Raw genomic sequence first — 18090 nt, 5'->3', positions numbered from 1 at the left:
CTTCTGCAGGCAGGTAAACCTACCTAATTACAGCTGGTGCGTAATGAACTGTGTGTCCGCGCGCGAAGCTGGGAACTGGCTGTGAGCGTTGCACTTTACTATTAGCCTACTATTTTTAAGTAGCTGAAATTATTTTAATTATCCCCTTCACCCTTGCTATCATTAAATATCAATTCGATATCATTCAAACCTAGAGAGAGAGAGAGAGAGAGAGAGAGAGAGAGAGAGAGAGAGAGAGATTTCCTTAACAAGAAAATAAAAACTGGCCTGAAAATAATAGAAATATCCTGACAGCTCTGTGGGGGCTTGGAGTTCATCTGTAAGTTGTGCTTTCTTATAAACAATACCATATGAAGCTGAGACTCTGTGTAACAGCTGAACTGTTACACAGAGTAACACACTGTTAACGTACACGCGTTACACACACACACAGGCGTCCACTACGTTCGCTCGTGGCACTTTTCACCCGTCACCCATGTCATCTGGTGTACTCGCAATACGCGTGTCTGTAAGCACGCCTATTAATCAGACTTTATGCTGGCACAGGCGACGCATTCTAGGCGTTTAAGTATAGTGTGCTGGCGTAAAATACCCCTCATAGAGTGTGAGTGCTTACGCGCGCGCGCGCGTGTGTGTGTGTGTGTGTGTGTGTGTGTGTTTATCTGTAACTGTAATCACATCAAAGATCAAAGGCAATCAGATCAAAGCAATCAACAGAATTAATTGACACCTGTTCCGGCATAGTGACAGCAGAGGTGGACAGACTGAAATTTCTGGCCTCGAACAGAAAGCATTTTTGGCAAAACCATAATAATATATACATATATAATATATAATACCTATTATAGTTTAAAGTTTAAATGGAGTCTCTAGGTGAAATTATGCCGGAGGAGTAGACGGTTAAAAATCTCCAATTATTGTTCTTTTTCGCTCATTTTTTGTCGGCCGTCCCATTCATTTCAATGCAAAAGTTTGGGCAGTTTTTCGCGACATAAGATTATTGCTTTTGTCGCGAAAAATTCGTATTCTGTAGAGAAAAGTAATAGCACACCGATCCCGATCAAACCGCACATTTTGATATATAATTTGTCCTACAACTCTTGAAGTTGCTATTGCTGTATGGGACCAGTGCTCGGTGCGATTGCCCCGAGGCCCTAATTAATGATGACCCTCTCTATTGTCTATCTATGTGTTGAGTATGTTGCAATTTAAACAATCAAATTTAGATCAAAATAAGGGTAAATGTACAGAAGTTTAGTCTCAGTCTGCAAACTCATGTCTTTGGAAATAAGGAAGTCATACGTTTAGCTGGGTACCATCAACCTGCTACCCTTGTAAAATAGGTAAACTGCAGCATAACTGTCACTGACTGCTTAGTTACTGCTCAATATTTATACATTGTCTAACTTGTAACATTACAACCTTTTTGGGGCTTAGTGAGCAGCAATTTTGTTGAAAGGAGGACTAATTTGACTACCTGACAAAGAAACGGTTTCTCGCTCTGCTACAGTGATTTGCATGAACATGCTAAAATAGTGCAAATTTTTTAAAAGTGAACTGAATGTATCCATTTGCAACTGTTCAATGGGAATTTAAGTGCTGTTAACTCTAGCAGGAGTTAACAACAGTCGCTCACCCATTATGGTTTACAACACCCAAGGATTTACAGCTCCGACATCCCGGTGTTGTGTTGAAAACTGATTCCCTGTCTATATCTGTTTCCCTTACGCCTTATGCCTAATCATAACCATGGAGAGTGGTGCTGCAGGAAACACTTACTGACTGGGGAACATACTTTGAAACAACACCAGTTCGGCTACTGCAACTGGCAGCTCAGATAATGCAGCTGAAGCAACTTCATATGAATATTTGAAGACATTTTAGAACAAATAAATTGATTCCAACTGAAAAAAACCCTCCTTTTTTTAATGCAAATTTGTGCCCACCGGCCTTGAAAAAATGTCTGAACATCAGCCACAACACAAAGAACACAATTTGAAACGACACATTGAATTGAAGCATCCTAGCTCAGAGCTCATAAAAAAACACAAAAAGAAAACTGGAAGACATGAATGTAAACTAGTGAATTTTGGGGGACTTTGAACTCAGTTCAAATTACATAACATACAAACAATCACAAAGCAGTTCATTTCAATCTGTGCAAAGTGAACTTTGAGCTAAGTGAATAAGCCATGACAAACTGGTTTTCCTGACTGCTAAACTTAACTTAGAGTTTTACTTTTTAGCCATTTTTTTGGTGAAATTTATTTGTGAAACACCCTGAGCACATCCACGGACAGTTAATTATCCTGAAGTTATGGTTTGAAAGTCTCTAAGATCATTTTGTTGATGATCCTGATTATGCAGCAGAAATACTCCACTTTGTCACCGCTGTTGTTGTGATCTACTGTCGTTAGTCAGTCTCTACCTCCAGGCCAACCTGCCTTACCTAGTTTTTTGTTCTCATGTTTTGCAGCAATAACAACTCGCCCATGCACACACACCAAACACCCACTCCTTCCTATTGTTGTAACGATTTCAGATTCTTTTTGCTTCCTTTGAAACTACACCCCACATGTACACACACCTTCAAATATACAACCACACACAGCAAGCCAAACTCCCACTCACACCCCAGCAGGCTGCAGAGGAGCGCCTCAGTAAAGTCTCACATGAATGCATGCCATGGGGAATCAGCAGGGCTTTGATAACAACGTATGTTTTCATGTAGGGATTGGAGTGTGAAGATCTCTGGAGGGAAGCAGTGCCTTTGCCAGAGGCACAGGGCCAAAGAAATTTACAGTGGCTGCACTGGAGAAATGTTTCACTGATCACACAGAATTGAGTCCCAAACCAAGGTGAAGTTTCTGAGGAGCAGAAGAGAAGATCTCAGGTCCCAGTGAAGTTGTAGCCAGCCAAATATCCTGCACTTCTTTGCTGATGTAGGGGGATTTTCTGTTACAACCACACTGTCACTGCTACACTGGAGCATTGGGGCTCTTGTCTTGTCCTACACTGTGCTATAGGAGAGCCTTGATGGGTTAAAGATAGCACACTTAGTGTATACGCCTCACATTTTGTATCTCTGCTGGAAGAGTTTATCCCTTACGTTTTTGACAGTTTCTATCACATGAGAGTGTCTGGGTGGCTTACCAAAATTGTGCATATTGTGATGTCCTACAGTGGTGCAGTAGGTAGAGGCAGGCAGGCAGGCAGGAGGAGAGGACAGCAGCATATCAAAGCTGCAGGTGGTGTGTGATGTAGCTACGCAGGATCCCAAGACAGCCAGAGAATCAATCTGTTCTTTGTTTTTAGCTTAGCTATGGGCATATAGTGCTGACTACATGCACACGCACATGTACATGCACACGCACACACACACACACACTCACCGCTACCAGGTGAATTCCCTGGGGCGAGGTAGTGGAGTGAAGTTGACTGATTGCCAGAAACAAGGACACTAACACTTCTGTAAGTGGCTATTGTAGTGCAGCTTTGTTTGGTATTGTTGGATGTTCTGGGCCAACACCAATGTTTAGAGTAACAATTTTCCCAAAAGCCAGTGCCAATATGTTGCAATAATATAATTGTTCTTACAGAAATCTTCATGTAAAGACTGATTTCTTCCTCTTTAAATGAGCACAAATTCAGTATGAAATTACCGATTTCAAGTGAAAATAATTATTTATTTATTTTAATCACTACTTCAGCATAGCCCAGCAAAAATAATTGTTTATGGGAAGGTTAAATATAATAAAATGTAAATGTAGCAGTGATGACAAATTTTTTTGTCCCTGATCTTTCTCACAGAATAAAAAGTGCAATACTACACTCTTTCCCTTTTTTTCTGTACACGTGTGCACGGCACCCATTGCCGTCGTGTCAAACGAGTGACATCTTCTTTAAATCAGCTGCTGCAGTAGTAAAATGCAAAACAATAGACTAAAATCACATCATCGCCCACTAAAAAAAAAAACACACTGGCGCGCGAGAAGAAGAAAGTTTTGCGAGCGGACTCTGCGCACGCAAAGCATGTTTTCCTCCTCCGCAGGCTACAATATTGCTCTATGGAGCAGAGATGCAGGATACAACATAGCTCGCGAGTGATTTGAAAGCACTCAAAAAAACAATATGCGCAGTCGGATGTTTGATTTGCGTGCGCGCAGGTCTCATTATGAGTGTGCGATTTATATCAGCGTTCTAATCCCATACCTAACAAGGCTTTTAACAGCCAATGTGAATGTTTAGTCAATAATTCAGTTCACCCTTATTTAAGACATGAGGAAAAACACCTTATATGTTCCACTGATATCATATACTATAATATGATAAACTAACTAGCACTTTTGTTCCCTTTGACATCAGCAGCACAGTCAGTACACAGAGGAGCTGACTGAAGCGCCACCATGACTCATCTCTAATTTGACATGCAGTGGTAGTGTCTGTGTGTCCTTGAAGTTTATGTACTTATGTGCATTTGTGTGTGTGTTTGTGTGCACAAGCTCTGCCGATCCTTCGTATAAGTGTGTGCAGAAAGCGCAACATTCTCACTGATACACAATACCCATGAGTCCTTGCTGCTCCCATGATGCGATGCTGCCGAGCGCTGCTGATGGTGGTGATATGTACCCATTCGACCTCTCATCGAGTAAACGGAGAGGGAGAACAAAAGAGTTAGAGGACGTGCTGTTCGTTTCAATGTGACCTTAGTTCTTTTTCTTAAATTCCCTGAAACACTCAACAAACATGCTCAATATGCTGGGAATGGCTTCGCTGCCAACACTGAAAAACAGCTCATTTTAGAGCACCAGTGTAATAATAGAAACCGGCTCAGTGTAGGAAAGTTACTATCAACGCTCATCACAAATAATTCAGTTCTCATTCTCGAAGGTTTGTGTGTCCAAATCCCAGAACCCATTGCTACAACACCTCCAGGCTTTTGGCTCATACACTATTATATTAGATCAGTTCTTTGTGCTTTATTTTACCAACAGCTGGCTGTTTCAGCGGAAAAACAAAGACTCTAAACAGAAAAGCATGAGCAAAATAAAACTATCCTTGGCTGCATAAAAGCAGAAAAAGAGCCTTTTTATTTTTAGCCCTCGCATATTTCCTCTAGTTTTTCCCTTGGCTGCCTGTCACTGTTTATAACCCCCCTGTACCTACTCATTGCTCGACTACTTTTTTTCTGAAAGCAGCTCTTCTACAATTTGCCACTACAGTCATTAGGAGAATACGGCAAACACAGCCTTTTTTAGCCGTAGCATGTTGAGCTCTGAATCCAGGGCCAATAAGTAAATCTTAAAAAATCAATTACTCTGCCGGGGGCCTGTAGATGCCACCGGTTATTTTGTCCTAAAGCAACAGGAGGCAGTGAATGTGGCCTAGATCTGTTAGCATTAAGAGTTTTTTTTTTGGATTACACCCAGTGTGACAATTGAACAGCTTAGCGCTTCTGAATATTAGTATTCACTTGTTATTGCTGCGGCCGGCCCCCGCATTTATTTTTGGCAGATGACAGCAGAGCTGAAGCAACGTTGTGGTGGTATTCATTATTCCCTGGGTGCTAAATAAAGAGGCACCGTGCTCTCAGTGCTCTTTCTCTGTCACTGTCTCTCCCTGTGTTTTAACTCTGTGCATACAGTGCACACTGTATGTTTCTGTGACATATACAACAGGGCTGTTCAATATAAAATTCACTTGGGCTGGTAGGTGTAGGTGGAGAAGGAACATAATTTAAAAAAAAACACAGCAGAGGAACCCCAAAGTCCCGCCCGCTTCCTTAACACACCGATGTTAACCAACTGGGCTTATCAGACAGGACGTACCATGGTGCAGAATTCAGCCAGCTCGCAATCTATAGCGATATTCTGGCATCTGTTTCTTTTCTCCACAAGCCGCAGGCAACACTGGCAAGGAAACAAACTGATAATGTATTAAAAAACGATTTAAAGGGTAGCCTATATCCTATAAGATATAAACTATGTGACTCTGCTGGGCCACTAAGAGGTTGTGTGTAGGCCGGATGTGGCCTGCAGGCTGCAAATTAAAAAAGCCGGATGTACAGTATGTCCCTATACACATATTCTCATCTGTTCTTAGTTCTGGCTGAGAGGTTAATGTCTTTACCAAAGTATGCAGTGAAAAGTGCTTTTTTTGATTTAATATGTAATCAAATCAAGTCTTTGTTTCCTACTCATATTCCACTCATATTCATATTCAACAACTTTCTTTCTTGGCCCCTTTGGTCCTCCTTTTGGTCCTGCAAATTTCCAATTTTTATTTACTTAAAGTTACAATCTCTTCTTTAAAATGTAAATATAATATGATGACTTTCTGTTTGATCTTAAAGATCCTCTTCATGTGGATGTAGATGATGCCATGAATTAGATCGTATACGTGTTTGCCGAATTATAAATAACAATTTTGCCAATGTTGTTTTGTTTCAGAAAAAAGTAAATTATGTTAATTAAGATGTACTTACCTTTAAATAAACAAAAAAGTAAAAAAAAAAAAATATCTTAATAAAATAAATCGTATTTCTGTTTACTTTGGCGGCATCTATGGCGATTAGCAGTAATTGTAGGTGAGTTATTCTCATTTTTACTCACATTTTTTGGTGTGTCATCTGTCTTTTCTTCGGCCACAGTTTGCTCACAACACTTCAATTAAAGTAGGTTGAAGAGTGGGTCTGTTGTGTAGCTCCACCTACCTTCTAGCAATATTTTATAATGCTGCATAAAAGAAAATGCGAATTAGGGACGTTTCCATTGACTGATTTCGAGCAAATAAACAAAGCTGCATATGCGTACTTTCACCAGAAGATGGCAGTGTAATGCATTGCTGATTGTTGATTGCGCAAAAGAGACAGCATCAGACAACTGTAGCCAACCACGAGAGAAAACAGAGAAAAGTCACAGACAGTCGAAGCTTCTTCATCTTCTTTTTGGTTTACTGGCAGAGCAGCAGAGTTATACAAGATAAATGTTCGCTACCTCAGAACTTAATCGCTACAAGCATTTCCATCTCCCGTTGAGCGCATCAAAAAAAACCTCAAGCAAGCATAAAAACTTGTTTGCGCATTGTTGAAAGTTATACGAAATTTTGGTGTTTCTATCAAGATTTTCTCATGCAGTCTTCAAAATGTGCATAGGAATTCATTGATTGAAACTCTACTAATGTTGGCAGGACTTACACTATTTTAAACACTTCATACTTTCCAGTGGTATCAGGTATGAATCTGCAGGGTTTAACATTTTAACATCTTTAGGAGAAGGTGAGGGCAATTTCAGATGTGGCAAATGTGAAGGATATAATCTCTATCTGTCTGAAACATTTTCAGTGTGCTCTTTAAAACACCATCCCTCCAAACGTACCCTCAACCATTAAGTATGGAGCACCAGCCAGGTCCTCGTGCTGTCATTAGAAGAGCTGACACACTACTTAGAGCTGCACCTAGAAATCCTTGAACGATCCTTTATTTGAGTTTGCATAATGGATACTTATAATCCAACATACTTGAGTATATTTTTGTACTCTGAATGCAATTGGGCATGGTGCTTGGACATGATTAGCCTTTTTCTTTTATTTCTAAGGCTGCGCAGTGACTGATGAAAAAGTTCACTGTTCCCACATGTTGATTGGGGGGAATGAGGCCAGGGTTTCCATGGTGACGCTTGTAACCTAGTCTGTCTCTGAGGGCCTGAGGATTGTTCTCTATTGTCCTCCAGAGAAGAGATGGAGAAATGAGGGCAGGATTGAGGAAAAATAGTTGGTAGCACGGCTCGGCTTGCGATATACAAATGAGAGATGGTATACACACGTGAAATGCAGAACATTGTACTGTTGTTGTTTGTTCACAAATACATGCAGAGAAAAATGTCATTTCACTCAATGGAGCTGTAAAAATCATGCATGAACCCCTTAAGAGAACCTAAAAATAGATTTAGTCCATCCAAGATTCAAAAGCTCTGCATGTCATGCATTCAGAATATTTTTTTAGGTATAACTCTTTTTCACCCAACTCTTTGCACCCTGAGTGAAACTGATGCTCACCAGCACAAAATGGAAATTGAAAGTTAACTTCAAATAGCCCCTGCTGCACTGCATGGTCCCCAGGTGCAGATGAATCCCTCTTCCAATATCTATAGCTCACACAGGCCGTCTAAACCGCCCATTATCACTGATATGCTGCCCTGAAAAAAAAGGGCTCTGCCTTGTGCTTACACATCACTCTGTTATTTCTTGCCTTAATTCTGCTTTTATCTTACATATATTGTACAGCTACGTCAGGATGAATCAGCAGTGTTTACTTCACTTATCTTGAGCAGATGGCTGAGGTGTGAGCATGTGGAAATACTAACTGCTTTCAAATAAAACAGCAGTTTTTTTTTCTTCTCTCCGTTGTGTTGACGCTCGGTGTCCTCACCAGACACTGAAGCACTAATAGGAAATCTTGTCTTGTGGTTTCACTTAGTAGCAAAATAAATAGATATTACTATGCATTTTGCAGTGATTTTAAAGGATAATGCATGTTTTTATCCTCTTAGCAGACACAAACATTACAGTAAAGATAAGGCCAAGTCAGTCACACATTTTTTGGCTTTGTGCTTTTGCCTCATTATATATTCTGGTAAAGAGCCATCCTTGGAGAAGTTTCCAGAGATGCCAAAAAAGCAGCTCATTGTTCAAAGGGAATGCAGCAGTGATTGGATTTTGTCTGAACAATAGCAAAGCTTCATAGAAGTTGGATTGTCATTATTTCCGAAAGACATGGTGGGAAACCGGCGCAGAAAAGTCTCATTTCCCCCGAGAAGGTGGAAAGAGCAGACCTTGGTAACTCAGTGGACTACAACGTGCTTAATGTTCAAGTCACACACAAGAGTTTAAGCCGGAATATTATGTTCCCTAATTAGAATGAGCGTACCGCTTAATGATTTCTCAGAAGTTTGCAACCTCTTCGTGAATAAACAGAGCAAGTTACAAAGTGTTCATCATTCACATCTGAAAGTTGTAAAGCAGGAGGCTAATCTCTGCTCTGAAGAACAGTGTTGATTTTGTTCCGCCTGATTTCAACCTGACTAGAGGTCTAATTAGGTAAGAGTAATTGAAAACACCTATGTGGGTGTGCAGGGCCATTAACCCCCTGAACCCCCGCTAAAAGGTATGTTTTCTATAAAGAAAAATAGCTTAAAATAAACCGTTTATCATAGAAAGACACTGTAAAAATGTTTCTGTTAGAAAGAGTAACCAAAACAAAACTTTTGATTCTTGAAATTTTTTATTATTTCTTCAAATATACTTTTATTCCACATGCCTCATTTAAAAAAGAAAATCACAAAAAATCAACCCTTTGGAATAACCAGATCCTGTTGTATAAAAAAAAAATTAAAAACATAAAATTCTGTGATCCTCAGCGACACTGTAAAGACATGATTGATTTTGCCGAGATAACGGTTACGTGACAATTATTCACTGAAAATCAGACATAACTGCAGGCTGTTTACACAGAGCAGAGAGGAGTGGTCAGGAGAGATTGTGAAAATACAAATAGTTTGGTCTGTATAATATGTGGAGACCCAATTTTGATTTTTCAGTATTCAGGGACACTTGGAAGTGTTGTATATATAGATACCATTTTATTCCAATTTTTAAAAAAGAATTTATCAGCGGAAACCAACTTGTGTGCTTTTTCCTTTTTTTATGATGCATGTCATTCTAACAGTGTTATACTGCACAAAATACATTTGTGAGTTTTCACACTTCTAGCTATGATTGTGCTGATTCCATAGAGGTGCAGGATATATTTATAAAGGTGCATCTCAATACATTAGAATATCTTGGGAAAGTCAATTTCCAGTAGTTCAATCCAAACCGCCCCAACCAAGTATTGAGTGCATAAAGATGGACATACTTTTCAGGTGCCAACATTTCCATATTAAACATACTTTTTAAAATAGGTGTTTTTTTATTATTCATGTTTTTTGAGACACTGAGTTTTTGGTCTTCATTAAATGTAAGCCATAATCATTATAATTAGAAGAAATTTAATAAATTAAGCCATGAAATGTTTCATTCTGTGTGTAATGGATCAATATAATGTGTTATTTCCAGTTTTTGAATTGAATTACTGACATGAATAAACTTTTCTATGATTTTTTAATGTATTGAGATGCACCTGTACATTGCAGTGAAAAACAAGGCAAAAACAGGGACTAAAACGTAAAAAGAGCAAAAGAAAATGCCCTGAAACTGCTTGGGGTTCAGAGGGTGAAACAAGTCTGCACTGCACAATTTTCAGATGGTAGTGTAAAAAGTAGTAGAGAATGTAGTAGTCATGGGATGTTCTCTTTCTCTCTTTTTTTACTTTCAATACAAACTTTTCCTAAACTTAAGAGAGACAATCGTCCACTTTCAGTGTGGCGCTACTCTCCCTCCAGCTAAAAAACTTGTAAATTGTGCTTTATGTGATAGGTGCAGAATGTCTACCTATACTTTCAGACAACCGTGTGTGACTCCACATGAACTACATGTAGCAGCAGACCTAAACTGAACTGCTTGTGTGTGCATATGTGCATGTTAAATCAATCATTACAGCCTTGTGTTCACTGACAGCTCCAATATCAACTACATAAGATAAAGATTCAGCAATCTGTTGCTCCGTTTCCTCGAGTCACAGTTGTCCATCTTTTATTCATTGCCTTCATTCTTTTATTCTTATATTTATCTTTGAAGTCTGTCCGGCCTCCTGCTGAGTCTGACGCAGCATGCAGGGTATCACAGTCATTTAGTTTATTCAGCAGACATCAGCGTGACATGAGGATGGTTGACATCTCAAATATTCCTGTGACTCCAATCTGTGTTGACTGTTTACCATTTAAACTTTACTTCTCTCCTAGACTGGTAAAATTCTCTCTCTCTGTTTCTCCTTATACATCTACCGTATATCTGCATGTCTCTGTTTGATCATCTTGTAGTTTATTTAAGTATTTTTAGTGAGCAAAATGCTGATTCACGCCTCTTACCCCTTTCTAAAAGTACACCTCATTACTCCAATTTTCTTTTTTGTACAGAATATTGTACCTCATGCATGAATCATTCTTGCACACAGATTTGACCTTAAATTGTGCATATGAGCAATTTAACAACTTTTGCAGCATTCATCAATACTTCTGTACTTTTGTTCTTTGGCAAGATCAAATTTAAGTTGATCTAATTGTGCTCTGGACCACATGTAATGCAATCAAGTTTGGTTGAAGCTACTGTACACAAGTGCGTGATGGCTTCTGTTTAATACAGCTTTGCATTATCTCTTCTTGTGCAACAAAAATATCTTTTGCACGACACATATCTGATATTAATTTTGGCAAACCGAGTAAAAACAGATGGCAACTCATTTGTAAAAGAAAAGTCTTTCCTGCTGCAGTTTAATCTATTTACTTGCTCACATTTTGGAAAGTAGTGTTAAAAGTTTTTTATTTAACCATCAATCATTCTGAAGAGGATGATGATAGGTATTTTTGCCCACATTTATGTACATGCCTGCAAAGAATGTTCTCAGAAATATTTACCATGGTCAATAAAGTGATTCTTTGTCTCCTTTCTCTGTCTCTTTGTCTGCAGGGACCCAGTTCATTGGAGGATCCTTCCAGTCCCACTTCAGCCAGGACACAGCCTCGAGATCGACACAGTTTTGTCCAGGAACACTTCCAGGCTCAGTACAGGTGAGAAGATTTGATATTTTTTTTTTATTTGAATGATTTATTTCAAATATGCAACAACAATACAATAATAATAATAATGCATCAACAGAAGTCAGCCCTAGTGACTCCTGCACTCATAAGGCTGCCAAGCACTCTATAAAAAAATACCACAACATATTTGAAAAGGGGTGGGAAGAAGTAAAAACTTGTTCAATCCCACCCCACTTCTTTAAATAATATTAACAGGTCAGAAATCAAAATCGAAACTCAAACTCAAAACTACCTGTTTCCTTCAGACTAATTTCTCATTTTCATGATATCAATTCTATGTATCAACACTTGCATATCTGTACACCGATACACATAGACACACACAAGCGTACAAACGAACACTTGCATATCTGTACACCATACCAGTACACATAGATGCACACAAACATATCAATACATTTCCTGTATACCCATACACTTATACATAATCCTACACATACCCATGTTTCCTACTCACTGACACACTGAAAATGTCAGCCACTCCGACTGCCAGCACCACAGCAACTGTGGAGTCAGCCATCGCAGAAGGCCGAGCCACCACAGCACGCGACACAAAGCAAAGACAGGAACAGCATGCTCAGATACAAAAAAAGTTAGCATTACTTCTAATTTGGCTAATTGTTTCCTGTTTGTTGGTCTTTAAGTTCAAGATGATGTTGAATACAGTGTTTTATAGTCTCTGTACTTTTATCAATTTAAGATGCCTGTGGCATGACTGAACAGGAAACTGTGTTTTTTTTAGCCTGCATCAATTTGGGACTAAGTGACTAATGGTAACTACAACTAGTATTTACATTTTATGTAACCTTTTACTTCTACTCCACTACATTTTAGGGGCAAATATTGTACTTTTTACTCCACGACATTCAGCTGTGAGCTTAGTTACTTTTCAGGTCAAGATTTATATTATATATCTATAATATGATCTATATCATGAATATTATTTTATATATGATATTATTTTATATTAAATAGTTCAAATGTAGTTAAATGATCTTGACAAGAGTAAAATGCTGCTTACTTAAATACATCAATAATAATAATACAAAAATATACTATAAATATATATTGGAATATACAGTAAAACAATATAAGAATCTGAGTGGGTCCATCGTGCATAATGAGTACTTTTACTTTTGATACTTTAAGTACATTTTAATGCTTTTGTACTTTTACTTCAGAAAGTTTTCAATGCAGAACTTTTACTTGTAGTCTAATTATTCTGCAGTGTGGTATTAGTACTTTTACTAAGTAGGGGATCTGAACACTTTCTCCACTTTAATGTAATGTAATGTATTATTCTAAAATCAAATCAAATCACATCAAACTGTATTTATATTGCACTTTTCATACATATAAATGCAACACAAAGTGCTTTACAAAAAATAAGAATAAAAACAGACACTAAAAATGACAAAACCCACCCCTCCCTCCCCCACATACACATCTGTATGTATACATACACAAACATGCACACACACGCATTTAGTCATGCACGCACACAAACACACAATCAGACTCACACACAGCACATATTGATTGGGGGGCGGACTCCGGGAGTAAAAATCTTATATAACCTCTTCCACATTGTCAAAACCAGCTAAATATTCATTAGTCATGTCAGTCATGACATTGAAAATCCTTCAACTAACACTCGGCTATGCTATCTGTTCTTCAACACAACAAACTCTTTCTGGAACTTTTAGACTTTTCCCTGAATGTGACTTGGTAAGACACAATAACAAACAGATCAAGCAAATGTAAAGAAAGCTGCAGTAAATTGAAACAAGAAGATCATTTCTGATCAGTGTATTTGAACACAAGACTTTGGAGGACAATCAGAGCTTCATTTAAACATTATGGGATGCAATCTAAAAGATTAGGGCTAACATGCTGACTTAAAAGTTGTAAGTTTCAGAGTTTGAACAAAGTTTTAAACAAATTGCATGCATTTCCAAAAAGCCTTTCACTAACTGTTACGCTGTAGTTTGATAATTTTTCTTTTGTTTAAAAAATAGGTTGTAGCTCATTTCTGTTTCTGTTACATTTTCTTATGTTTCTTTTCCATGTTGTGTTTTGTATTTTTGGTTTATTTGTTCTTGTGAGTCTTTGTTTCGGTAACTCGGGGGGGGTCATCCTAGTATAGTAAATTTGACCAAAAAGAGCTAAATTTTCAGTCAAAAGCATAACTAAAAGCCCCAAGGAAGAAGTAAGACGAGTATCTTTAGTCCCTTATAAATTATGCAGCAGGCGGGCTGGATCCCATCAGGCACTACAGCTAATATCCTGATGTTGTGTTTGAATAAACAGAGTGCAATACATACCATTAAAGAGAATAGGTATTCAGCACAGGTGAGAACATTTTTTCTCCTCCGTGGATTAGAATCAGTAGCTTGAGAAAGTAGGTCAGACAGACCTGGGAAGGATTCAGGGGATTCATCTTTAGTGCTGCCTTCTGGCTCTCTGAGCTTCATTCACAGAGGAAACTGAGGTTCTCTAGTTTAATGGACCCTCTAATGGAACTGAATCTAGACCTTTGTGTAACCTTGTCTGCACACTTGGCTGCGTTCATTCACTTCACCTCTTAACCTTCACTTTCCTGAACAGTGTAACCATAATAAAAGATAGTAAATGGGGACAGACATGTTCTAATGATTCAAGGACAAACAGTATGCAGCACAGGTCACTAATGCCCAATGTATTTGGAAAGGCTTTCAGGTTGAATATTAATGAGGGAAGTCTATCTATATTGTATCAGATTAGATAAGGTTCGCATTCTGCTCAATGCTTCTCCTGTTATTGTACGAGATCCCCACACCAGGCAAAATAAAAATTTAATTTAATTCCAAAAATAATGCCAAAATCTATTCCAATATTTTTCCCATAAAACAGTCTTTTAAATGCAAAATTGTTTGAACAGATAAAGTTCTTTTATTTAAAGAAACTGACTAATTCAACTGACTAATTCAATACCCCAGTACTCATACCAAGACTCCAGCTTCTCAAATGTAAAGAATTAATGATTTTCTTTGTCATATACAGTTTATTAGTGTCTGGATGGAGGAATTGATGGATGGATGGATGGATAGCAGCAGGAAATTAAGCATTTTTCACTATTTTCTTACCTCAAGAAAGTAATCTGCAGATTCATCAATAATGAAAATAATCAGACGTTGTAACCCCAATTTGCTTTTCTGCCTGTTACAACATCAACCGTATTGACATTTACACAATGACATTGTTAGCTCTCTAGCGCTAACTAGGTAGCTTTGGATGCAGATGAATAGAAAACAGTCAAATAAATACTACTGGGAGTGAATCAAACTGAGAAACGGCTCTCCTGGGATCATTTTGAGATGTGTATTAATGCATTTTTAATCCAAGGTTTAGCCCGAATGCTTTGAACACTGAGGTAGGACCAGTGTCTCTTGCATTTTGCACTTTTTTCAGGTGGATCCTGCCAACAGGGAAGCAGTTGTTGACCGCCAATGACAAGTTTCAGCAACCTGGATGTGTAAATATGTGCTTTAAAGTTTAATTTTGTCCCAAAAAATCAACTCCACATTTATATTACTGTACAACCTGGAAATGAGACATGGATTTGATCAAACGTCTCTGTGTGAGAAGTGAATACCCTGAAGAGTCGGCCTGTCATGTTTGGTCCATCACACACAGCAGATTAGTATGAGAGCCAATCAATAAAAAGGTCAACCTCTGACACTTGTACAGTATTGACCACTACGCTGCGAGGTTAACCAGCCATTCATTTGTGGGATTATCCCATTCCCTCATCGGCGGATGGTGGATTGAACGCTGAGGCTCGGCACTGCATCCCTAAGGTGCCCCGTCTCCCATGATGCTCTCTGCCTGACTAATTGAAAACAGCTTGCACTGAATCTGAGTCAGAAGAGACAAGCACCTCAAAGGGGTAAAGATGTTTGTTTAAAATCTCCTTTAGCCACTCTTCTAAAGCTGCAATAAAGAGTCAACTAATCAATTATTCGATTAAAAGAAAAATAAGATAATTGTGAAAGTATTTTTTTCAGGCAAAAAAGGCTGTTTTTCAGCCTTTCAGATATGGAGATTTTCTGCTTTTCTCTATTTTAGGTCTTATTAAGCTGGATATCTTTGGGTTTTGGACTGACAAAGATTCAAACATCACCTTGGACAACAAGATCTCCAACCTAAATGACAGAATGGACCGTCAATACCACCCATAAAAAAACTCATGAGTGTTTGTCAAAATGAATGTTTCGCGGCTCACGATGCTGTGGATTGTTCCATAAATAGCACACGTTATTATACTTACACGTATGGTTTGCAGTTTCTGTGAATCTATGTTTTAAAAGAACTGACCTAGGTCTATGGCAAAAATGGTAAGGCTTTATAAAAGACAGTTTAAAAAGTAAATGTTTGCAAATGCCAGAAGTGAAGTAGTTACGAGGGTGACGTGAGCCACGGAAATTACTTAAAAAACATAAGTTACGTAAAAAGTAATTTACTTTTGTTTTCACACTGGACATGAACCCTCTTCTCCTGGGTGAAAGTCCACTGTTGGTTCGACTGATCCCACCCCGAGTGTGACATCCGCCATTTAAACTCCTCATCGCCATCAATCATTACTACTACATCCGCCGATACGCAGATGACGGCAGAAGAAAACGTAAATATTAGTCTTATTTTGCTGCCTGTACAAACGCCTTATATTGACGTTTTTGAGGGGAAACCAGTCTCCCTTGGACTGAGAAACTGGGATGGATCGAAAACAATAAATTGATTAATCAAGAAAATAATCTGCAGATGAATTGATAAAATAAGGTTTAACAATACAGAGACTCTAAACCCAAAAGCAACAAAGAGGCAGTAAGTTCAAACAAAATACCTTACTGAAGGATCCGACAAACAAACCCAACACGGACCAGGCAGGTAATCGAATGTCCAAAAACAGGCAGGCTGAGTCAAAACAGACAAATCAGTATCGCAAGAGAAAAGTAACACCAGAGAACTTGGCGGAACAGACAAAACAATTTGGCAGAGGACAAGTGAAACTGGACTGGTTTATATACACCTAAAGGCTGATGAGCTAAAGGTGGGAAATGAGGTAATGAGGGAATGACAAAAGTGGAAGGCGGGATCTGAAATGACAGGAGAGTTAGTGGAATGCATGAAAACAAAACCAAATGAAAACAAACTAAGATTTAGTGGGACAGATAATGACAATAATCGTTTGTAGCAGCTCTTCTTCATTCTCTCACTATTTACACACACACACACACACACACATACACACACACACACACACACACGTTTATAGAGTTTATATGATATCATCAAATCAGCTGATCATAGTAACAAAATCACGGTTTATATTAATCCCTGAGGCTGGTAGGAACTCTTAAAATGCTCCATAATTGACTGGTGATGGACTGCAGACCGCCATAAAGCATTTTTATTATTGTTTTAGTGGTTTTATGGAATGCATTACAAATTAACAGAAGGATGACAGTTGAGCAAACTGACACAACTACTGGTCAACGTATTTCTTCTAGAACAAAACCAAAACAGCCATATTTGTGTTGTTGGCCATCGTGATATGCTTTTAATCTTTTAAAGCCCCTTCGGTGGTAAGTGGAACGAAGGACTGGATTGTATAGTCGCATTTCCATCAAGGAATTTTTTTTATGTGCATTTTGAAGATTTGCATGAGAAAAGCTTGATGTAAACATCAAAATTTGATAAAACTTTCGAAAATGTGCAAAAAAGGTTTTATGCTCCCCTGGGGGTAGTTGTTGTCTTTTTTGAAAAATTGTTAATATGCAAGGAGTTGGAAATGCTTTTTACGAATAAGTTCTGTTGTAGCAAATATTTAACTCACATGCCTGATCAGCTGTTTCAACAATCAGCGTCACAATACACTGCCATCTGCTGACCAAAGAACCTTAATGCAGCTTTGTTTATTTGCTCTAAACCAGTCGATGGAAATGTCCTAATTTGCATTTTCTTTCATGCTAAATTTCAAATTCGCTTCAAATGTGCTTTGACTTTAATGAAAACATGGCTAATGGCATAACATTATTAGTAGGACAATGCATGGTGTACTTTGATAACATTAAAGTAAGAAACATATTTTCATTTCAATAAATGTCTATAAGTGACTGTCATAGTTCTGACATAGAGAACATCTAACCCACATGCCTGACGGGCTGTTTCCACTCTGCTGTAAAACCCAAAATAAGAAAAAGAAGATGCCACTCCCGGCGGCTTTTTTCTCCATATTCTCTCGTGGGTGGCCAAAGTTGTCTGTATTTTGATCACTTAAAGTAATACATACATTTTC

The 18090-nt window shown here is 38.3% G+C and overlaps 1 protein-coding gene across 1 annotated transcript in view; it reads left to right on the top strand.

Moving 5' to 3' along the window:
- usp43a (ubiquitin specific peptidase 43a) overlaps positions 1–18090 on the top strand; it is a 158067-nt gene that overhangs the window by 38822 nt on the left and 101155 nt on the right. Inside the window, exon 3 of the mRNA XM_059339929.1 lies at positions 11623–11723. Coding sequence (XP_059195912.1) covers positions 11623–11723 — 101 coding nt within the window. The remainder of the gene's footprint in view (positions 1–11622; positions 11724–18090) is intronic.

Source organism: Centropristis striata, chromosome 1 (genome assembly GCF_030273125.1).
Source record: "Centropristis striata isolate RG_2023a ecotype Rhode Island chromosome 1, C.striata_1.0, whole genome shotgun sequence".
NCBI classification, from domain to species: Eukaryota; Metazoa; Chordata; class Actinopteri; order Perciformes; family Serranidae; genus Centropristis; species Centropristis striata.
This window is presented reverse-complemented; position numbering and strand designations above follow the sequence as displayed.